We start from the raw sequence: 22,470 nt of genomic DNA on the forward strand, positions 1-22,470 counted from the left end.
TGCTGGGTCAGACCACCACTAGTAAAGGAAAGGGCTTTGACACTAAAGATATGGTCCTCCCAGGGAACAGTGGGGGCTAGAACTTTCTGCATGTCTTTTCTGGGTAGTCTCCTTTTTCTAGGCTTCCTCATTCCCACCTTTAGTCCTACAGGATTGTCGTGGGGGAGGGACGAAGTGACCTTAATTGGTTTGACATATCTAATGAAGACCAAGCATTTTTTAATCTTATCTCCTGTTCTTTACAGCATCCTTAAGAGGTAGCTTAGGCTTTGATTGAGCTGCTGCTTACCAAATGGGAGAGCAGGCCCAGTGAGGTTGCACGGTGTTGTCACACCGCAGTGAGCACAGAGCTTCAATTAGAGCAACATCCCTCACCAATGAGTCCCTGTCAGACATTCGGGGGCCACACTGCTGCAGCCTGTAGCCTCTTCGAGGCACAAAACATGTCAAAGTCTGATTAGGGCATTGGTTTGTGTTGCATTTGGGGGGAATTTGATACCTCACCTTAGCCCTTAATCAGCTGTGGTGCCCAAATTAGCAGGTGCTCACCTAACCATTTAGGGTGAGGTTTTTGAAATAAGTGGTGGACTTTTTTTCCTATTAAAATTTAATCTTTGTATTTTTTTAGTGCCTCCCTCCCTTACTTTCCGGGCATGAAGGAAACATGGCATTTCAGTCTCCTCAAAGGGACCAAGACATGCCAAGAATCTAGGAGTTTGGGAGGGGAGATGGGGCCTTGCTGAGGGCTCTGAGACGGAAGGCAATTCTGTCACCCTGTGGCTGACTGGGAACTGTGCCAGCACCCTGGGCTGGGATGTGGTCACTGTAGCAATAAGGCTGAAGCCCAGCTGTCTTATTTTAGGGAAAGAAAATGAGCCAGGTCCTCCAAGTTTGACTCACATGTAGTGAAATCCTTTTAGGTCTAGCAAAGAGAAGGGGGTCAGAGGCTGCTGGTTCTGGATTGGGGACTTGGTTCTCCCTGTTCCTCTTTTCCCACCTTCCTCCCTCCCTTTCCTTCCTTTTTTGTTTTTGTTTTGTTTTTGTGTTACTTTTTTGAATATGGAGGAGCAAGTCAGGATCCATGACATCCTCAGAGTCTTCGCAAATGACTTGGGTCAGAGATGGCTGGAAAGCATGTGGAGTTGACCAAAATGGGCAGTTGGACTCTAACACCAAATTCCAGGATTCTGGGGCCTCCTAACCACAGGAATAAAGTCCCATCTCTGATTATTGCCCTTGGGATTGGATTCCCACTATACCTCACGAATGAGGTGGAATATGAAGGGTAATGGGAACTGATGGAAAGCGGATGGGGTTTAAATTGTCCCTAGGAGATAGTAGAATACTTTACCCTTGTTTTCAAAGACTTCTTCAAGAACAAAAATCCCCCAAAACAAAAAGTTATTACAGGCACCCAGGTCAGGCTGCCATCTCCTTCCTTACTCCCCTCCCCTGAATAGGAGCTAAAACGACCACCCTTCCTGCTGCAGGTGTCTAGCAGGTGTCCCTGCAGCCACAGAGGGCATTCCTGATGCAAAAGGGCCATGTTCCCCCATTAACTGATTTAAGAGGACAGAGGCCTGGGATAAGACGGAGGACTGCTGCCAACTTAGTGGGCTGAGTGCAATCCGAGACTGGGCCTGTCTCCCTTGGTCTTCTTGTCAGTCCTTCCCAGCCCCTTTTAGAGTTGATGGGAGAGTAAAGGATTACCCCCATGAAAGTACTTTGCGAGGCTGAGGCTAAACTTGAAAGGCCTGTATAAACACAAGAGAGTATTTAGGGTCTCAGTAAGGAAAAATTCTATAGGAGATTTTTGTGACACCTTCTGCCTAGGAGCTAGGAGAAGCGACTCCCTGAAATCTTTCTCCCCATCAGTCCTTTCTCAGCCCTGGAGTTACAGCCCTCTTCCCTCACACAGTGATGAAGTAGCTGGGGGGTCATGGGCCTTCTGGCCTTTATGCTAGGCTCTTGCCCACCTGTTTCCCACTGCCTCTTCACTGCTGTGTCATGTGATCTTGTAAACTTGCTTTCCAGGGTCCCCACTTCAACTGTGGGCTACTAGAGATGGCTTAGCATCACCAGACAGTACACTTGTGTCTGACGGGGCTTCCAGTGTGAGTCAGAAGTGCCCAGAGGTATCCGATTGCCACCTTTTCATCTGAAACCCAGGATAGGAAAATGAGGGGTTAAAATGCTACTGTAGATGAAGTTGGGGCTTGAACCCAACATGCTTATCATGGGTCTCAGTAAGTAGGTGACAAGACACAGGGAAGGAAGAGGTTGGCCTTCCTGAGCTTGAGAGAGAGGAAAAGACAAGCAAGTCTGGGGCCTTGGCTCATGGGGAGTGGGGTGAGCATGGATGTACAAGGCAAGCAGCATAGAATCCATGGTATCATTGGAGCAGGTTTGCCCTCATACTAACAGTTTTTTTATTTTCTGCAAATACTTAGGTACCTGTCAATCACTGCTCTTGGCACTGTGTGAGGTGATAAATTAGACACTCATTGGCAGCAGGTTGTTCATTATCTAGGGGTTACAAATACCCATAATCCCAGAACAAGGGTGGTAAGTACTAAAAGAGTACAGAGTACTGGAAAGTCAGAGAATCCTGAGACATTCCTTCCAAGAGATCCAGAAGGCTTCATGGAGGTAGAGGCCATTAGGACAGACATGTCAGATTTCAATCCTGGGCACGAGTGCAAACCTCAGAGAAGGGAAGGCCTGGGCGTGGGTGGGAAGGGCTGCATAGTGGTTTGTACAGGGCATTGAGACCTTGAAGAGTGATCTGTAAGGGGAGGATAAGTAGAACTAGAACATGGGGCCTTGAGTACCATCTTTTGAAAAAGTCCCTAAAGAGTTTTAACAGAAATGTTAAGATCACTTAAAAGGATGTGTTGTAGGTCAATATATGTTTATTTGGAAAGTTGTTTCTGGTATATGGTGAAAACACATTACAAAATAAAATACAGCATCCCATTTAAAAATTTTAAAGTACATATACACATAAATACATGCAGGAGGTAAGGCCTATAAGGATATCTATCTCATAGTATTATTAGTGCTTTTATCTGGATATTTGGATTTGAGATTTTTCTTTTTGTTTATATATTTATTAACTTTCTATAAACTTACTACTTTTGTAATTACATCATGTTCAATTTGTTTTAAATAGCACACATAATATATGATGGCTAAGGGAGATGACTTGGAAATATGCCAGGAATTAAATGAAAACTGAGACTGAAACTTGCCCATGCAATAACATGATGTACTGCCCATGCAGTAAATTGGCGGGGGAGGGACCTTCTCAGATGTCCAATAATATGGGACTGGTTAAGCAGACCACTGTGTATCAACCTGGTGGAATATTATGCAGTCATATAAAATGACAAATATCTAGATTGTTGATACTTGGAAATGGTTATATGAAATGAGTAGAACAAAGCAGAAGGTAATATAGTACATTTCATATCAATTACAACTGTGTCAAAATGCATGTAAATACTTAAATGGATTTGGAGAATGTAGATAGTGTTGTTAGTGTCTCTTTTTTTGTTGTGGTAAATCATGTGTAACATAAATTTTACCATTTAACCATTTTAACTATGATCCACTGGCACTGTGTTCATACTATTGTACAACAATCACCACTGTCTATTTCCAGAACATTTTCTTCCTGAGCTGAAAATTTGTACCCATTAAACACTAACTCCCATTCCTTTCTCCCCCTAAGTCCCTGGTAACCTCTATTCTATTTTCTGTCCCTATAAATTTGCCTATTCTAAGTACCTCATATAAGTGGAATCATACAATATTTGTCCTTTTGTGCCTGTTTTATTTCATTTATTGTGTTTTGAAGTTTCATTCATGTTGTAGCATGTGTCTCAATTTCATTCCTTTTTGAAACTAATACTGCATTGCATGTCCATACCACATTTTGTTTATCCATTCATCTGTCAATGGACATTTGGGTTGCTTCTACCTTTTGGCCATTGTGAATAATGCTGCTACGAACATGGGTGTACAAATCTCTCTTTGAGACCCTGCTTTCAATTCTTTTGTATATTTACAAAGGTGGGATTGCTGGATCTTAAGGTAATTTTATGTTTTAACTTTTTGAGGACAAGCCAGCCTGTTAGTGTCTTTAATATAAAGCTTTTCAAGTTTATTTATACTTACAGTTCCTGGTTCCTTTTGCTGTACTTAATGCACACATGAATTATCAAGGGATTACTAGAGACGTGAAAGCATTTTGCTCTGTTTAGAGGAAGGAGTCTTAAAAATCTTGAGATAGTTGAGTGTTTTGAATATGGGCATGGAAAGCAGAGTCAACCCAGACAATTGAAACTTACAGATGATTCTAGAACCCTTACATTTTATGAATAGTTTCAATTTTGACCTTCTCCAAAAAAGTTTTAACCAAGGTAAAAATAAAATTAATGGCTTTATAATTGCTTCATTTTTGTCCCAGTTAGCTAGAAGTCAGAGACAGAGGAAAGAACCAAAAGACTTGGATATTTTCCAAGCTGGATTTTCAGAACTGGATAGTTGGAAGTAGTTCTATCGTTCCCTTTGTCTCAGTCACCCAGGTTGTCTGGAACAAACCAGTCTTGAAGTATGAAGCCTCCTCCTTCAGTTAACTGATTGAATTTGTGTGGTGGGTACTGGAGAGAGAAAGTAAGGCAGGAGTTAAAAGGTGGGTGAAATCTTAGTTGTGTGCACTTGGAGTTCCCTCTTTAATGGGGGGAAACAGTCCAGTTCTCAGGAAGCTCAGTATGGAGTTAATAGTTCATAGTACATTAGGAACAGGAAAAAGATGGGCAGGCATGTATAAAATAACCTCTAGTCCAACATAAAATGGTGTAAATTATTTCCCATGATAAAGGCCAGCTGGTTAAGTCAGGAAAGCTCTTGTCAGACTGTATATGCTTTTGTGGGCTGCCTCAAATTTTTTTAGGAGGGAGGTGGATCTAAGTGAAGACATGGCAGTAAGGTGAGGCTTCCTGGAAGAGAAGAGGTTGGTCACCATGTCTCCTTCCTCTGTGCTGATGTCAAGGTGTACGGGCTGTGCTCTCTTCCAGCCAGTGTCCCATGTTCCGTGGCCCCAGAAAAGTCAGTGTGTAGGCCTCAGCCACCCCAGGTCCGACGTACATTCTCCCTGGACACCATCCTCAGCAGCTACCTTCTGGGCCAGTGGCCACGAGATGCTGATGGGGCTTTCGCCTGCTGTACCAATGACAAGGCCACCCAGGTAATGAAGCTGTCAGCTACTGTGATGGGGCTGGGGGTGGGAGGCTAGCTGAGGATGCCTTTGGTCTACTTACCAATTCTCAGTCATTGAAATGATTTGCCCTGGGGTTCAGCTGTACACATTCACCATGTAGCTTTTCATTATCTAATGTTTACCAGCTTGGTTTTCTTTGTAAACTTACATGAAAATGAGTTTGTATTCTGCCTGACTTGTGGGAGAGAGAAGTCAGCCTGGGTTTTTCAGTTTGGTTTTAAGTATTCATGTGGGGGTAAGCAAGGTCTGACTTTGAAATTTATTATAGGTTTTAAAATAAAATGAGATTTACCTTGCTAAGAATTAGACAGGCCAACATTCAGTTGAGTTTGAATTCCCCAAACAACTGGAAGATGTGGCCGAGGAGCATGTTGAGCCAGGATAGATCCCACTGGAGCAATAAGAGGGGAAAGTTCAGATAATGGAGAGTTGGTGCCTAGCCAGCAGCTCAGGTTGGGATTTCAGTGGACTCTTCTGAGCCCTGTGGAGCCCAGCTCTCTTCTTCCAGTGTTTTACCTCGTGACAGTCTTGTCATTAAGAATCCTAAACTTGGAGGGAATCTCCAAAGATACTCAGTCCATTTGTCAGTTTTTTGAATAAACTAGTGTTAGCTTGAGCAAGAAGTCATCTCATCTGTGAAATTATACAAAGATATTTCTCAATCTGATTCAGGACTTCAACATTCTTAGCAGTTAAGTTGTTAAGAATCAATTCTCTTCCCTTTTGATGCAGCTTAAACCCATTCCTGTTCAACCTCAGAACAAATGAGTTGTTCTCAGGAAAGAGGAAACAGGGTAGGAAGAACCCAGAGGCAGATCTGCATCCTGGTGGTTACTGGGCAAGGCCTCTCTTCCTCTGCAAGGTGGGGGCATATGCCTGCTCTGCCGCTTGCAGGTGGGGTGACGGCCAAATGCACAAGTGTTTTGTGCTCTTACTTCACACCACCTCCCCTTCTGAGCATATCATGGTCCCTTTCTTTTATTTATTTTTTCAATGAGATCCATTTTCAAATGTTATTAGGGAATGTCTGAATGCCCAGCACTGTTCTTGGCATGTTTGAATGACGAATAAGGAAATGAGAACAAGGTTTGGCCTCTGTGAGTCTGGATGCAAGTTCCATGAAGGCCAGAGAACAGACAGCCAGGGGATGAGACGGGGCCAAATGTCTGGCACAGTTTAGAGAAGGGGAATTCTCATGGGAATACCCCACCTTCAACCAACAAGAATTCGCTGCAGTTAAAATCAATGGCCTTCTTTGGAACTACAAATAAACTACGCAAGGAGGACAGACTCCAGGTAGAAGACAGACAGCCCTTCCTGGAAGCCCTGGACACGTTGTTTCCTGTCTCTGAAAAGGGGAGGGAGGATAGGTTAGGCTTCCCCTCACAGGCCTGGAGCACATACCCCTTTCTGTTTTGAGAGGAGTGGTTAGCCCAAACAATGTGTCTAATCAAGGAGGGCTTCCTGGAGGAGCAGAACTTGAGGTTGCTTCTGGTGTGTAAGCTCATGATCACAAACCTCTTTGTCAGACAGCAGGTTTCTATGTAGTCCACCTATCCCCATCTCTGTCATTTCCTGCTCCCAGCCTTCTAGGAAGCCTCCATCCCACTCCTCAGATAGCCTTCTCTTTGTTAGTTAGCTCAGGGCAGGGTTGGCCTCAGATGTTCTCTGGCTGGATTTGGAGGCATGGGCTCTAGGCTGTGTGTTTTTGCTCAGGCTCCAGCTGCAGGCCAGATCTTTTATATAACAAGTCTGGGCTTCTTGCCACAGCAAGACAGAGGTCACTGATGCGCCTCCATGGGTCTGGCAAGGCCAAGCTCTACAGCTTTCCTCTTTTCCCGGGATAGGCTCCAGCCCTCGAGGAACTCTTAGCAACCTGTCAATATTGTGGTTGCAGTCAGGAGGTGGGAGAATTCTGATCAACGTAGGCATCCAAACCAAAATATGCACTCTGCCCATCTTTCATCCCTGGCCTTCTGGGAATTTTCTGCTTCTAGGCTTTGGGCTCCATTCAGATTCCTGCTTGAGCCCCCTGGCCTGGCACCAGCTACCTTCTTCAACACTGGTTTTATACCACAGACGGCATCTCCCTAAGTAATTGGTGTTCCTTCCCTTCCCTCCAGTCCTCCAGAAAGGACTGGAGATGGGGGAGAGGCTTGATCGGAGACATACAAGGGAGTGTGGAGAAGGTAGTGGGAAGGTAGGGAGGCAGGATCTACCAAGCCTCTGAAAGCTTTTATGTTGTTAAAAAATAGATGGGTGCCAGAACCTTTCTCTAATTCCATTGAGCTTAAAGGAGGCTGTTCGCACCACCGTCCCTACCCTCTGCCCTTTCTCTTCTAGCCACACTAGTGCCATCCATCCCCCACATCTGGCCGGTCCTCTCTCCTACTTGCCCCAAACCCCCACCCGAGAGCCAGCAGCAAGTGTGTGTGTGTGTGGAGCATGCCTTGTAGTGAAGGCAGCGGCCACAGTTATAGTTCAGGCTGAGCAGCTCCCCTCTCTGAACTCTCAGAGCCAGCAAGGGCCCTGCCCATTTGAAGCAACTCTCCGACCTGGGCAGCAAGCACAGAACACCTGCCGTGTAAATAGCCAGGCCTGCTGGTCCTTGAGGCTTCCCCCTCAGGCAGAAGATGGCTACCTAGGTCTTTGGGGCAGGGGAGAAAGAGAGGTGGATGGTTTTCAGTTGGGAAATAGGTTGTTCCATGAAGGAGGAGGAGGTGTGAATGTGGCCATGGGGAGGGAGTGCTTTGGTCTCCTGTGTGTTCTGAGCCAGGACGAGTAATGGGAGAGTGCTGACCAGGCCTCCCCCTGGCAGGCCCAAGGAAGAGCCCAGGGAGGCAGAGTAGGCAGCCAGCCAGGGGACTAGGAAGGCTGCTATGCAGTCACTGTCATCTGGAGGAGGTTTCTGTGAGCTGGAGGACTTTGTCAGGATTTTCCCAGTCAATCCGAATATTTACTCCTCTCTGGACCACCCTCCCCCCAGGTCAGTTGGGAAACCAGAGCTGACTACCGAGTGCTCTGGGCAGGTCGCTCCTGGTGGCTGGGCTGGGGCCAGGGCGGGTGATGGCAGCACATGCCAGTGGTTGTGGTCACCCCGCTCCCTTCTTGCTGTGCAGATCATTTGAGTTTTCTTGCTCTCTTCTGGAGGGAGGAAGTGGTCTTACCACAGCTGGAATGACTGTTTGAGCAAAGTTCCCCACTGGTCTGCTCATCCTGCAGACAGACAGGGCCCTGAGTACGTGCTCTGCCTGCTGCCCTGTTTTACGTACCCCCAGCCCCATTTCCTTTGCATGCCCCAGGTGAGGTGGGGAAGTCTCTGTGATAGACTTTTCTTTAGGCCTGACTTACCCTTTGGGAGAAAAATAGCTTAAGTTCCCTGATGAACCTCATGGAGGAGGTGGTGTGCTTTGTTTGGGAGGACTTCCCTCTCTGTGACTTTTCCCTACTTTTCCCAAACCAGTGCCTCAGCATTTAGTTGTGACACACAATTCAGGCTGCCCATCATGTGCCTTTCTTAGTGGGTGTGGGGGCCTGGGCACAGTGCCTAGTTTCCAGACTGTGAGCAAGACCAGTTGTTCAGCATATGGTTTGAGAGCACACAAAATATTTGAAAATGGGTCCATGATGGAAAATCTGTAGGGCCGGAGATGGTAGCTTTGGCCACCTGCAGCCAGAGTTCTCGGCGCTGGCCAGCAGAGCCCCCTCAGAGCCCTTTCCTGCCTCTTTGTTTTGCCTGAGTTCCAAGAGGCTGATTCCCTGCTGAATTTGAGTTGGACATGTAGTTACTGACCGTCTGTACCAGGCTAGGTACCATGCTGCTCCTCACCCTGCACAGGTACCCTGGGTTATGTTCCCAGGGCCCAGCTTTCACTGGAGACTCAGAGTCTGGGTAGAATCTTGGTTGGGTTCGGGCAGAGAAAAAGTTCCCATATTGGAGGGTTTTCAGCTCCTTCCTGCCCCTGCCTTGTTGTAGCAGGCTGCTCTTTTGAAAAGCTGTCCTGCGCCCCCACACCAGTTATCCTGCCACATGTTGCTCTGGGATCTCAGTCCTGGGCAAGGATTCCTTGGTCTAACCCACATCCAGTTTTGCATAATCCAGACCTCATCTGCACAGGTGGCTGATGGCACTCATGGTTAGTAAGTAGCCTCCCTCAGCTGCTCCCCCTGGGCCAGGGTGTTAAAATACATCTGTTCCAGTGCCTGGGTCCGTTGAAATGGCTTTGTGGTCTGCTGCTCCATGCTACCCTGCTTCCAAAGGATTATCTGGAACAACTCCTTAGCGTGCTGCCATGCTGCATGACTTGACCCATGTTGTGCCATAAAGGGTCACTCTTTGAAAGGTAGAACCTCCTAAGTGACTGTTCTGTGCTCCTAGGAGACCCTGGCCCACACCTCTTTGGTGAGACCTAGAGGAGGAAGGACCTGTCCACTCAGGCCCAGGAAATAATGGGCAGGGCATGGCTCCCACTCTTTGTGCTCCCAGTGCAGCTGGAGGGGCCCCACAGCTCACTGTACATATGGGTGCCCTAGAATACCCCCAGTCAGCATGTAAACAGCTCCAAACAGAGGTTGACCTACTGTGTTAGGTTCCTCAGACTGCTGTGACAAATTACCTCAAACTTAGTGACTTGAAACAGCAGAAGTCTAGTCTCTCAGTTCCGGAGGCCAGAAGTCCGAATTCCATTTCACTGGGCCAAGATCAAGGTGCTGGCAGGGTTGCACTCTCTCTGGAGGCTCTCTGGGAGAGCCATTCCTTGCATCTTCCAGCATTTGTTGGGTGCCAGTAGCCCTTGGCTTGTGGCCGTGTCATTCCAGTCTCTGCCCCTGTGGTCGCATCACCTTATCTTCTGTGTATGTCTAATCTCCCTCTGTCTCTCTCTCATAAGGACACTTGTAAAGGCATTTAGGGCCCACCTGGGGGACCCAGCATAATCTTCCCATCTCAAGATTCTTAATCACATCTGCAAAAACTTTACTATATAAGGTAAGACTTACAGGTCCCAGGGGTTAGGACCTGATATCTTCAGAGGGCCATTTTTCAGTCTGTCATACCCACTGACTTCATCTCCCACCACCCTGCCCCTCGCTCACTCTGCTCCAGGCAATGGCCTCCTTATCATTTGGAAACATACCAGGCTCATTCCTGCTTCAGGGCCTTTGCACTTGCTCTTCTCTCCATCTCAGTCCCTCTTGATAGCCACATAGCTTACTCTTGTATCTCCTTCATGCTTTTCTTCAGATGTTGTTTTTTCATTGAGTACATCCCTTGCATTTGAAACCATGTTCCCCTGCCCAGCATTCCTATCCCCTTTCTTTGCTATATTCTTCTCTTAGTGCTTTTTAGTGTTTAAACTGTTTCCTTTACTAGAACATAAACTCAAAGCAGACGAGGAATTTGTTGTTTTGTGCATTGCTGTGTCCATGGCTCCTGGCACACAGTCTGCACTCTGTGACTTGCTATTGAATGCATGGGTGGCGTATGCCCTGAGCCCATCTGTGCAGAGAAGGCACAGAACAAAGGAGCAGCCAAGTATGAGATTTACAAGTTAGGAAAGTCTCCCAGATGGGAAGGCTGGGAAAAGTTGGTAGAGTGGCCATCTTTGATAGGGAGACCAGGCTTAGAGGTCCAGCGGTAAAATAAGAAAAAGGAGAGGGAGAGCTAGGTTTGCTGGCATAGGATGAGGGCCAAGCATGGTGGGCCCATGGCACAGAGGATGAGATGGTGATCTCTATGGCCAGTGGTGGGTGTTGAGGCAAAGTGATGGCCTTAATGGCACAACTTACACTGAAGAGGCAATAGCTGCTGGGAGATGTTACCAAGCAGAGAGAGGTGGGATAAAATGGATTGAGATAGGGGATGATCCTAGCTGCCGTGAACTTTTATGTCCCTTCTAAATGGCAGTGCTAGCCTATGTTTCTCCTCCCACCCCCTCTTATATCTCAGAAGAGAGAAAGCAGTTGAAGTTTGCAAGAGTTGTTAGAACCGGTGGCAGCCTGAATGTGGCTGTTTTTACCTACCTCTCTCCACCCACCTGTGAGTACAGTATCTTCCTGGAGGCGGGGAAATGGGTATCATCACCTTAGGCTTTGCCATCCCTCCTCTACAGCCTCTGTCACCTTTCCAGGGACAAGAGGCCTGCATAGGACCTAGAACTTTGATTAGCAGAGCTAGCAACCTGTAGGGTTGGCTTTGGAGCCCTGGGAAGGGAGGAGCGCGCATGTATCTGCTGGGCTGAGGGAGCCATGGGAGAGGCGGACTTCCTCCTCGCTTTTCAGCATGTGCAGCAGCCCCTTCTGAGGCTCTACTGCCAACACCCTGGTTTAGCGAGACATGGGCATCTGAAAGTAGACCAGCTGTTCGGTTTCTGTATACTGTCAGAGGCACCTTCCCCTCCAGGGCTTTGGGGTATGAGCCTGAAGGACGTGCTGCCTGCCCTTCTCCTAAAGGAGGAAACTGTGGGGAATGATCTCTGGATAGGCCTCTTGTGGGGCTAGCATCAGGGAAGGAAGGTGGGACAGTTGTCATACCCTGGCTGTGTGGCACATCCCAGTAAAGGTCCTGGTCAGTGGGCAGCTAGGAGAAGGAAGAGCCAGGAAGAGTCGGCCGCCCGTGGCCCTCTCTGCTGCAGCTGTCAGCAGGGCCGCCTGCTCCCACAGGCCTGCTCAGACTGCCCCGCTGAGCTCCTCTTAACAGCTGTTGGGTGGTGAGTTGTTGGGGTTTTTTTCCTTTTTGTCCTCCCCCTTTTCTGTTTGCAGCAGCCTCTGGGGGAGGCCAGCAGATCTGTGGAAGAGATGGTTCCCAGGCCCTCATGGTTTTGGCAGCTTATGCAAAAAAGCTAGAGAGGAGCTGGCTCCCCTGGAACATTCCCCTGGGGCCCCTCCCTTGGAAGGAAGTAGGGATGGTGGTGGGGAGCGAACTCCGCCTCAGGCTCAGAGCCAACAGCTTCCTCCTTCAGGTTGGGGCTCAGGAAGTGGGTCTGTGACTCCTCCAGCCTCGGTCTTGGGCCTCTGTCTTGTGTAGCAGGGAAGGAAGATGGCCAACGGGGAGCCCTGTTCTTATGAAGGGGCAGAGCAGGGCCCAGGGGATAGGATGGTGGTAAAGCCACCAGGACTCAGGAGTCAGGGCCGAGTTCAGAATTTTGGCCCCTCTTGCTGAAAATGTCCCCCCTCCTGAGTATTCAGGAGGGCTTCAGGGTCCCCAACACTTTGTCTGAATACAAGGAAAAATCACAGAACAAGCTTGAGGCATGGCTCTACAGAGAAGTCTGCTTCCGTCAAGGGTGGAGGGCAGGAGACCTCTGTTGACTTCTTCCCTGTTTTACCAATTAATGATTCCTTAATGGAGTCCATCTAGTAACTTGTTTTTATGAGGCTCCCAGGAACCTGAGCCTGTGCTCTTTGGAGCTGGGTGGGCTGTGGAGGGACAGTACTTATTCTCACATTTGGGGCATCCCTGCAGAAGAAGCAGGGGCTGTAATCCATGTGTACAAGTCCTGAGAGCGGAGAGCAGGTAGGCCTTATTGGCTCATCCCAGAAGGTTTCCTGGAGGATGTGGATTGGGAAAGAGCAAGTTCGGGTGCAGAAGCTTGACAGAATACACGAGGCTGGCGGTGTTCAGGAGGTGGTGAGCAGATGACGAGAAGCTTTCAGAGAGCCACCACCTCTGCTTCCCAGAGCCTCCTGAAAAGCCGCTTGGTCTCACAGCATTTCTCTCCCTGCAGACCCCCCTGTCCTGGCAAGAGCTTGAATGTGAGCGGACCAGCTCCTGTACACACAAGCGCTCAGCATCCTGGGGCAGCACAGACCACCGTAAGGAGGTAACCGGCCCCTTGACTCCCTGGCCAGGGTAGCTGCCTCTATTCAAGCCCAGTATCATGAATGCATCTGCTCCAAAGTGGACTCCCATGTCCAGGCTCAGTTGCCTTGCCCTAGCCTTTTCCTGAGAGACAGCACCTTCAGAACTACCTGCCAGCCTCCTGGTGGCCAGGCCTTGGGAGCCCAGATCCTCCCACTGGCAGGGGCTTGGACAGTGACTGCCGGCTTCAATAGCCAAGGGCGGGGTAGCCATTGTTCTCACTGAGTTTGGAGCCAGATAAGCAATTCAGGGACAGGACAAAGGCAGGGAGTGAGTTACAAGACTTTGGAGCCCTATCCTCATTTACTACTTAACTATTCATCCAGCTTTATTTTTAAGAGAAGAAAAAAATAGTTATGTGTTCCTGTCTTGCCTGAGGGTTTCAGCCCTAGGCAAGTTCACTATGTTCACTATGGATTCAGTGAGAACAAGAAATGACAACAGAACGTTCTTGGGGTAGAAGTGTTTATACCTGGCTTCGTTCTCAGGCAGTAGGTCGAGCTCATGTCTACATCCAGCAGTCTGCAGGACCATAATCCACCTCCATCTCTGCCTCTGCCTGGAGTTCTTTATTTAGTGACTCAGTTGATAATAGCTCATTGCTAAGGATGTGGAAGCATTGGTCTAGCAGGAGGCCAATAACATCATCAAGTGGTTTAGGGTCAGGTGAGGATCCTGGCCATAGGAACTTCCATTTTCCCCACAGTTCCCAAGCACTTTTTCCAGCCCCGCTCTCTCTCAGGACTCCAGTTGTTGATGTTGAGTAGAGAGAACCATAGACTGGAATTCCAGGCCCCCCAAATCAGCTCTGTGCGCCTTGCTGGGTGGCAGCCCCTGAGAGGGCCAACTTACAGGGAGTCACCTCGACCCCTGTACTGGTGGAGTAGCTTCTGCCTTCTTGGCTGCAAAGACAGAAAATATGAAGTGAATCCTCTACAAGTTTAAGGCTACTGAAAAATATCAGGTATCTAAAGTTTGTACTTATCAGGGTAAGCACATTACTTACACCAGGCATGGAGTCAGGGGCTGAATGATCCCCACCAGCCAGTCTAAAAGCCCCTTCTTCTTGGCAGTAGTCATAAATTGTATGGGCTACAGATCTACTCTCTGAATTACATCTAATTTAGGCCCATATTTAAACAGTGCTGCATATCTCTTGAGCATTTGCCAGCAAATTGGTCCAGAATTACAGATGTGACAGGGGTAATTGTCAAAATTGTTGATGATAATCCATAGTTGTTACAAGGTAAGGAAGTCAGGACAAAGTCTGGTACTCCTTTCTGAGAGCCTGTTCCTTGCTCAGTGCAGTCCACTTTAAAATGGGGGGAAATCCTTCCATCCTTCCTGGTCCCAGGGCTTCTGAGATAGCTGTGAATGTACTTTGAGGAGTGAATTCAAAAACATCATTTCCCATTTCTATTAATAGCGTAGTATTACCCTGGAATAGATTCCATGCCTTTGGAATCTGTGAAAGACAAGAACGGTTTCAGTGTTACGTATTTTTAATTTTTTGGAAACTGATCCATCTGTGGAATATGTGGTATTTTTAAAAAATCAAGTAATCTGGTTAAATAAGATATGCAGCGTGCCCAGTGAACCTATCTGCAGAGTTTTGAACACCACTGAGATATTCTGAGTTGGAAGACTGGCCCCCATCTCCCTGCTATGTGTTTTCCATGGCCTCTGGCAGGAGCCACGCCAGGGCGGAGGGACCCCGCGCACTCACACTTTGCTTCCCCTGCCTCTCCTTTCCCGTCTCTGTGTTACCAGATTACCAAATTGAAGCAACAGCTGCAAAGGACGAAGCTGAGCCGTGGTGGGAGAGAGAAGGAGCGGGGCTCCCCACTCCATGGGGACCATGCTGTGCGGGCTGCACCAAGGGTATGTTTTCTCCCCTGAGCCCGTTGCCTGCTATTGTCCTCCATGGTAGGTCCCCCGGAGTGGGCCGATTGCCCAGGTCTTACAGCTACTGAGTCCTGCCACTGTATGCTCTGTGGCCTCATGGGTGCCCAAGTGAACTTGTAGTGTAAACTTGAACTTGCTGAGTGACATTGGAAGGGCTCCTGGCTGTTCTAAATTTCCCTCTCCTCCATCCCCACACTCCCTCTACAATGAGGCAGTGATGCTCCTTAGAGGCTGTAGACTCTCAAAGCACATTCTAGAACTCCCCCAAAGATCTAACTTCTGGAGAAAACCCTACCAACTGCAAGGACCTCTGGCAATTAGTAAATGTCCCCATATCCTCCTCCTGTTTCTTAGTTCTGCTGTGTAGACATGTCCATGACCCCCCATCAGGACTAATAACTGTACACACTTGGTGAGGTCAGGGATTGCTTCATTTGCCTCCTCAGGTGTCCCCTCCCAGCTTCCCCTCAGGGTCCCCTGTCCTACGACTCAGCCCTTGCCTGCACCGGAGCCTGGAAGGGCTCAACCAGGAGCTGGAGGAGGTGTTTGTGAAGGAGCAGGGTGAAGAGGAGCTGCTGCGGGTGAGTGGGGGCCATGCCCTGGACATGCTCAGTCAGCGTCTTTCTGATCCGGGACTCAGGGACGTGGGACTCTTGCTCTCTGGGGGCTCATAGGCTGAGCTATGTCAACACAGCAACATGCCAACACCAGCCTGTGGAAGGAACACAGCTTGAGTTTATTAGACTCAAATGGACTTAACCAAGCACAAGGCCAGCAGACCTGGGTGGGTGTAATTGGGACAGGCTTTGTGGTGGTGAGTAGAAAGAGGAGCAGGGACTGGCAGAGAGGAAGGTCCCAGCTTGGAGGCACAGACCGGGCATCACTCTTTTGCCAGAGCACGGGCTCACTCTTCTCTGTGTGCTCATCACGTTGCTGGCACGCACCTGTGCCTCAGTTAAGCTGCCCCGTTGCCTGTGTTCCCACTTCCCTTCCCTCCATCTCCACCTGGGGATACACAGTCATCCTTCACGCCCAGCTGCCCCTGTGCAGCCTTCTCCCTGACCCCCTGCCAGGCAGAATTATTTGCTACCTTTTCTGCAGTCTCAGGCACATTTTTATACTGACACAGTACAACTGGAGAAGGCCAGTTGGGCAGTATTAATATAATTCTAATGGGCACACTCCTCAGTTTATGATTTACTTGCTAGTTGATTTTTAATTTGCATATATGTAGGGCTGTCTACCCACCCAAACACACTCACACAGTTTGGCTTGCTGTGGGTACAAGTGCCATTGAATGTTTCTGAACACATGATACTAAGCTGCACACTTGTCCTGCAGTGGCTTGGGGTTACAGTGTCCAGGGGATCTACGCCCTGATGGACCCCCATAGGTTATTCATCTTTGTGTTCCCAGAGCCTGGCACACAGAAAGTCCCTGCCCTCGTGAGGTTCACAGCCTGGTGAGGGTGACACACTGATGAAACCATACAAATAAATATGTGATTGTTAATTGGGCTGCCAGTGCTGTGAGGGAAAAGAACAGCATGCTATGGGGGAGATAGGAGGGGTTTTCCCTGAGACTGGGGGGCAATCAGGGAAATCAGCGACTTGAGCATCCTACGGCATCCTATTGTCACTGTGTGTTATGAATAGAGGATGAGCATAACGGCAAGGAGGAACCTTAAGGGTCACCGTAGCTCTGCAAGCCTGGAGAGAGAGGCCTGAGAGTCATTCTCCCCCTCCTCCCCTGGCAGATCCTCGATATCCCTGATGGGCACCGTGCCCCAGCTCCCCCCCAGAGTGGCAGCTCTGATCACCCTCTCCTCCTCCTGGAGCCTGGCAACCTTGCCAGCTCCCCCTCCATGCCCCTGGCATCCCCCCAGCCCTCAGGCCAGGCCAGCCGTGAGGAACACCCGGAGGAACTGGCATCCGTCCCCAATGACAAAGGTAAGCTGAGGAGGCAGCAGGGTTTACACAGGGGCAGGGGGGTCTCCACTCCCTTTCCACCTCTAGTCTGTTTCATCCCTGGCATTTTTACTTACCAACTCAAAAATCTTTCTGAGTCATCTTTATTCTGTACATTATACTAGGGGTAATAATAGTCCTTTACATAGATTCTGATTTATAAATTATGTGAAGTCTCTCTACCTATACTTTTATTTAATCCTCACTATAATCCAAATTATAGTTCCCTTCCCTTTTGTAACTGAAGGGCAGCATGCTATGGTAGAAAGTCTGTGAATCAGTTCAGCTGTCCACTGTACCCTTTACCAGCAAAGGTCTCAAGGTGGTTGTGAATGATACAAGAGAATGTGGTCACATGGTTTGATCCACATCAGAGCTCAAGCTTTCTGACTCCAAATCTTTGTACTGTGCTCTGGCTGCTTCACTGCGAGGACACACACGAGCCCTTCCTCCCCGTGACCATGATCTTTGCATTCAGAAGCACTCTTGCTTGCATCGGCTAATCTGATTCTCACAGCAACCCCGTGAGGTTGGTTGGTCAAGGGCATGACCTAACAATACACAGAGGTAAATAGAGCATAGAGTAATAAGGAATAAATATGAGATAAATACAGATAAAGTCAATATTTGCAACTTAGGCAAAGTACATTCACTGTGTGGAAAGTGAGAGGAATTTTATCCCACAAATGGGGTTGAGTAAAGAATGCTTCTCTGAGTCAGTACAAGAGCTCTTCCTGGAAGAAGGCATAGCTTTTTGAGACTGTGGAGAAGAAGCTGTGGTATGTTGGCAGGCAAGGCCGTGCAATCTCAGAAGAGGGCAGAGACGGAAGTTAGGATTCCATTAAGTCTGAGGCTGGGAGTTCCAATTGTAGTCTTCCTCCTGGGAATAAAGAATTGGTATTAGATCTGATTTTTCCATCAATTCATTTGTTATTTTTTAATCCTGTATAGCAAGGTATGTATTTTTGTAAGCTGCCTCAAGACTTTTGAAGGCAAAGTATAGACAGACAACCTGGATTAGCATAGCCACTGCCACCCACCTCATCATGCCTACCAGTCTTGCCCCTTTACACCAAGGCCTGAGCCAAGGAAAGCGGAGCCCTTCCTTCAGCTCAGCTGGACTCAGCTTTGCTGTGTTTGTAGCCTCCTCTCCAGGCCGCCCAGCCTTCCTTGAAGACGGCAGCCCATCTCCAGTTCTTGCCTTTGCTGCCTCCCCTCGGCCCAATCACAGCTACGTCTTCAAACGGGAGCCCCCGGAAGGCTGTGAGAGAGTGCGTGTGTTTGAAGAGGCCACGTGAGTACCTCAGAGGGACAGGGCATGCGAGGGAGGGACAGGGATGGGGGTCAGCCCCATGTTGTCCCACCTGACAGGTCCTTTTTAGGCCTTGGACTCTCTCTCGTTCTAGAGATACTGTCCACCTTAGATGATTGGTATTGCAGTTTTGCCATGATCAAACTTGTTGACATTACCTACTCTGAGCACTTAAATCTTTGCTTATCATTATCTCCATAGAAACCTTCTCTCTGCCTACATGCCAGCCACAAGCGCAGCAGGAGCTGGAAAGGAAAGTGATCTGAAACCTAAACCCTTTGTTTCTTCAATTTTTTTCCATCCCCGGGGGAGGTGTGAGAATTTCCCAGACTATAATCAGAGAGAGAGAGAACATACTAGTAATTCTCCAGGCAGATTAGAAGTCTCGTCCCCACGGGAGTGGCTGGGGGAGTCTCAGCAGCTTTCTAATGGCTTCTGAGTCAAGTCTTCACCCAGTGGCAGCAGTGGTTTCAGGTGTGATAAACTCCCAGACAGAAATTTCCAGTCCTTGCAAGAAACGACTATGGAATATCCCCAAACCAGACCAGATTGGACAATTCAGAAGCCATTCTCATGTTGGCTTTTTTTTTTTAAAGCAAAATTCCTTACCATTAGCAGAGAGAATCAAGAGCCGAACCTTTCCAAATGCCCACACTGTCCCCCTTAGCAGGCTCCCTAAGAGCTCATTTTCCCCCCTGCCAGCTTAATATTTATCAGGGCAGATTCACCACAGAGCCTGTAGTTTTGATGGCAGTCAGGAAGTTTAGTTACGGGGTGTGAGTGGAGTGCAGATTCAGCTAGGACAGGGTTTTGGGCCTTGAGGGCTCAAAGAAGGGAGAGGACAACCAATGGTAGTAGCAGAAAGTACTTGCAGAAACCAGAGTGGGAGTTAATGGAGTTTTGGCACTGGGGAGTTTTGCTCCCATAGTCCCTGGTGCTCGGTATCCCTCCAAGAACCCTGGGTCCTGGGGTGGTGTGGAGGGAAGAGGCCAGATCTTGCAGCTTAAGCAGACTCTGGGCACTTGTGCCTTTCTCCAGTCCGTGTTGTAGGTGAATAATTATGACCTGGAATTGCTTGTGGAAATCAGGCTGTTGCTTGTCGTGGTTCTCTCATAGACTCATAATGCAAGGTATAAAAATAAAATGCAAGAAGAGGTCTTAAAGTCATCTCACCCAGCTTCCTACCCCTGTGTTAATCAATTGCTTTCTAAGATACCTAGGATAGAAATTCTCAGCTCATTGTGTCACCTTTCCCACTGGAAAGTTCTTGTGGTTAGCAGTTCTTCTGCCACATTTTCCCCTTTCTGGCTGCTGACCCCATAAGAGGGCCTGGGTTTTCCAGGGAGGGAATCAAGCCATTCAGGGTCATTGGTTGCCCCTGTGTCATTCAAGAGCTTCTTGGTCTTCTCTGGGTCACCTTCCTCATGTGCGTGCACACTGAGAGCATTCCCTTTCCAGCCCATTCCCCACCCCTCCATACAGTCAGATTCTTTTAAAACCTTCTCAGTCAGGGGTCACCTTGCTACTGTGGAGCCCTCTGGGGCCAAAGGCTTTCCCAAGTATGCCTAGCATGCAGGCTCCCTTCCTTCCACCTCTTCCTTTACCTCTCACTCTGTGCTAACCCCTGTTCTTCTCCTGCCTCGCTTATCTTCCTGCGTTTGGAATTATTAGAATTCCACAATTAAAATGGCAGTCAGTTATCAAGCTGTGCACTAAGCGCATTTTCCTGTATCTATATTATACTTCAAGAAAAAGGGAGTCAATGGGAACTGCTGGTAGCCGCTTCATTCTCTCCCCGCACATCTGTCTTCTCACCTGGAGCCCTCACAGCCAGCAGCTTCTCAGGGCCATTTCACTCTCCAAGCATGACCATACACTCATCTTTTTTTATCATAGGGTTCTTTACTCTCAAACTCCCTGTCCTAACCTCTTTTGATCCCTCTACACGATCAGAGGGGGAGGGATCGGTGAGTCGGGTCAGACAAAGCCACCGTGGTGAGTTAGCACCTAGATCTAATAAGGTCTGGCTGCCTTTCTTGCAGTTGCTATCCCTTCCTCCCAGCAACAGTATTGAAAAATCACCTTGCAGATGTGCTCAAAATGAGATTCTTTAGGCTACTAGATTTCAAGGGGGCACAACTGGTAACATCAGGAGACATTTTTGGTTGTCCCAACTTAAGAGGGGTGGGGCAGATGCTGCTGGCATCTAGTAGGTAGGGGCCAGGGATGCTATTGCACATCCTAGGGTGCACGGGACAGCTCCCCACAACCAAGAATGATCCAGCCCAAAATGTCAGTAGCGCTGTTGTTGAGAAACTCTGCTTTGGACTATAAAGTCTTAGAAAGTCACTTTGCTTGGATCAGTGCTTTCAGGTAAGTGATCTGCCCCCCAAATACTGTTCACCCATGAAATCTCTCAAATTAAAAAGACCCCTTGCTCTCCTAGAATCACATTGTCAGGAAGTTTTCCTTCCTGAATAGCTTCAGTCCCTCCTCTTTTTAGCTGAAGTGGATTTCCTATTGCTTAAAATGAAGACCTGAGAGGCCTAAAAACTAGGTTGCTCAGTAGCATTTCAATGTTTAATCAAGTTACCATCCTTTTTGAACAGAGACTCCGACGCTGTGACAGCTCATCCCTTCTCACAGGCTTTTTGTGTGTGTGTATATGTGTATGTGCACATGTATATCTTTGTGTTCTCCATCCTCCAGGTCCCCGGGTCCTGACCTGGCCTTCCTGACTTCCTGTCCTGACAAGAACAAAGTCCATTTCAACCCAACTGGCTCAGCCTTCTGCCCCGTCAGCTTGATGAAGCCCCTCTTCCCCAGCATGGGCTTCATCTTCCGTAACTGCCCCTCAAGCCCAGGGTCCCCACTTCCCCCTGCCAGCCCCAGGCCACCACCTCGGAAGGATCCAGAGGCTTCCAAGGCCTCGTCACTGCCATTCGAGCCATGGCAGCGCACCCCACCATCAGAAGAGCCTGTACTGTTCCAGAGCTCCCTGGTGGTCTGAGGGCCCCATCCCCACCACTTTACCATGGAGACCAGTGCCTTGGTGGCAGGCCCCTCCCTAGTTCCCCTGAGGTGGGAGAGGAAGGAGCCCCTCTTGGCCTTCGAGCACTTTCATTTATTGTGTCAAAGCCTGGGTCCTCTTTCTGATGGATACCAGCCCCTCTGAACGTGAGGGGACCTGCCTTCTCCACTAGCAGCTGGGCAGCTCACAAGTCACACCTGTGTCCTTGCCGCCTCTCTCACTTGGTGGAAAACTCACCCAGAAGGGCTTGGGTCCCCCACCCCTGGGTGTGAGTCCAAAGGACTGTATATGGGGCATTTGTCCTTGTCATGGAGCAAGCTGGTCATGACTGAAGGAGAGGGGACACCATGTATTTCCCTCCCTCTCCCCTACAGACACAGAAGAGACCTGAAGATAGCTGACCCCTCGCCTCTCAGCCCTCGTCCCCATGCCTCCCTCTCATTGGAGGAGCTGACCAAAGCAGCCCTAAAGGGCCACAACACTTGACCAATCCAGCTGCTGGTAGAGGGGGGAACCAAGCGTTTTCCCAAGTGGCATTTTCATCTCGCTTTCACCCTAAGATTGTCTTAAGCAGCAGCCCAGCCTGCCCAGCCCCAGGTGGGTAGTGGGGAAGAGGGAGAGCTGGCATTCCTCCAGGTGGCAAGTGGTGACCCTCCACCTGCCCCAGGACTGGGTTGGATTAGAAAAATGCCTATTTTTCTTGTATCGATGTAGAAACTCTATTTTCTCCCAAAGACACTATTTTTGCAGCTGTTTGAAGTTTGTATATTTTCCATACTGCAGAGCTTACACAAAATTGAAGAAGAATGTTAATGTTCAAGTTTTCTTATCCTGTGTTTAGATTTTTTTTTTTTTGCAGATCTTGGTGTTAATAGACCAAATAAATAAGTATTCCCAGCAGCTTGAGGTTCTGTTAAATATTTTTGGGGGAGGGGGAACAGGATGGAGATTGAGGGTATTATCACTCCATCCTTGTCTTCAAGAGGAGCCTTTACTAACACAAGTGGTGTGGATGTGGGTAGTACATGGGTGGACAGAGTCCCTGTCCTCAGGCCACCAGGCTTGTATTCTTCACACAGACATCTAAGTAGTGGCCCATGGAAAAGCTGCCAG

The 22,470-nt window shown here is 48.6% G+C and overlaps 1 protein-coding gene across 4 annotated transcripts in view; it reads left to right on the forward strand.

The window, feature by feature from the left end:
• The window catches only part of FAM117A (family with sequence similarity 117 member A), a 41,146-nt gene extending 18,889 nt beyond the window's left edge, over positions 1 to 22,257 (forward strand). The window contains exons 2-8 of one of the 4 annotated variants that reach the window (XM_017650421.3): positions 5,082 to 5,251; positions 13,009 to 13,104; positions 14,913 to 15,023; positions 15,494 to 15,628; positions 16,804 to 16,996; positions 18,158 to 18,308; positions 21,036 to 22,257. In XM_017650421.3, coding sequence (XP_017505910.2) covers positions 5,082 to 5,251; positions 13,009 to 13,104; positions 14,913 to 15,023; positions 15,494 to 15,628; positions 16,804 to 16,996; positions 18,158 to 18,308; positions 21,036 to 21,336 — 1,157 coding nt within the window. In that variant the 3' untranslated portion in view covers positions 21,337 to 22,257. The other 3 variants (XM_073235468.1, XM_073235469.1, XM_073235470.1) reach the window with 3 other exon arrangements.
• Positions 22,258 to 22,470: the final 213 nt, after the last annotated feature.

This window comes from Manis javanica, chromosome 4 (assembly GCF_040802235.1).
Source record: "Manis javanica isolate MJ-LG chromosome 4, MJ_LKY, whole genome shotgun sequence".
Lineage (NCBI taxonomy): Eukaryota > Metazoa > Chordata > Mammalia > Pholidota > Manidae > Manis > Manis javanica.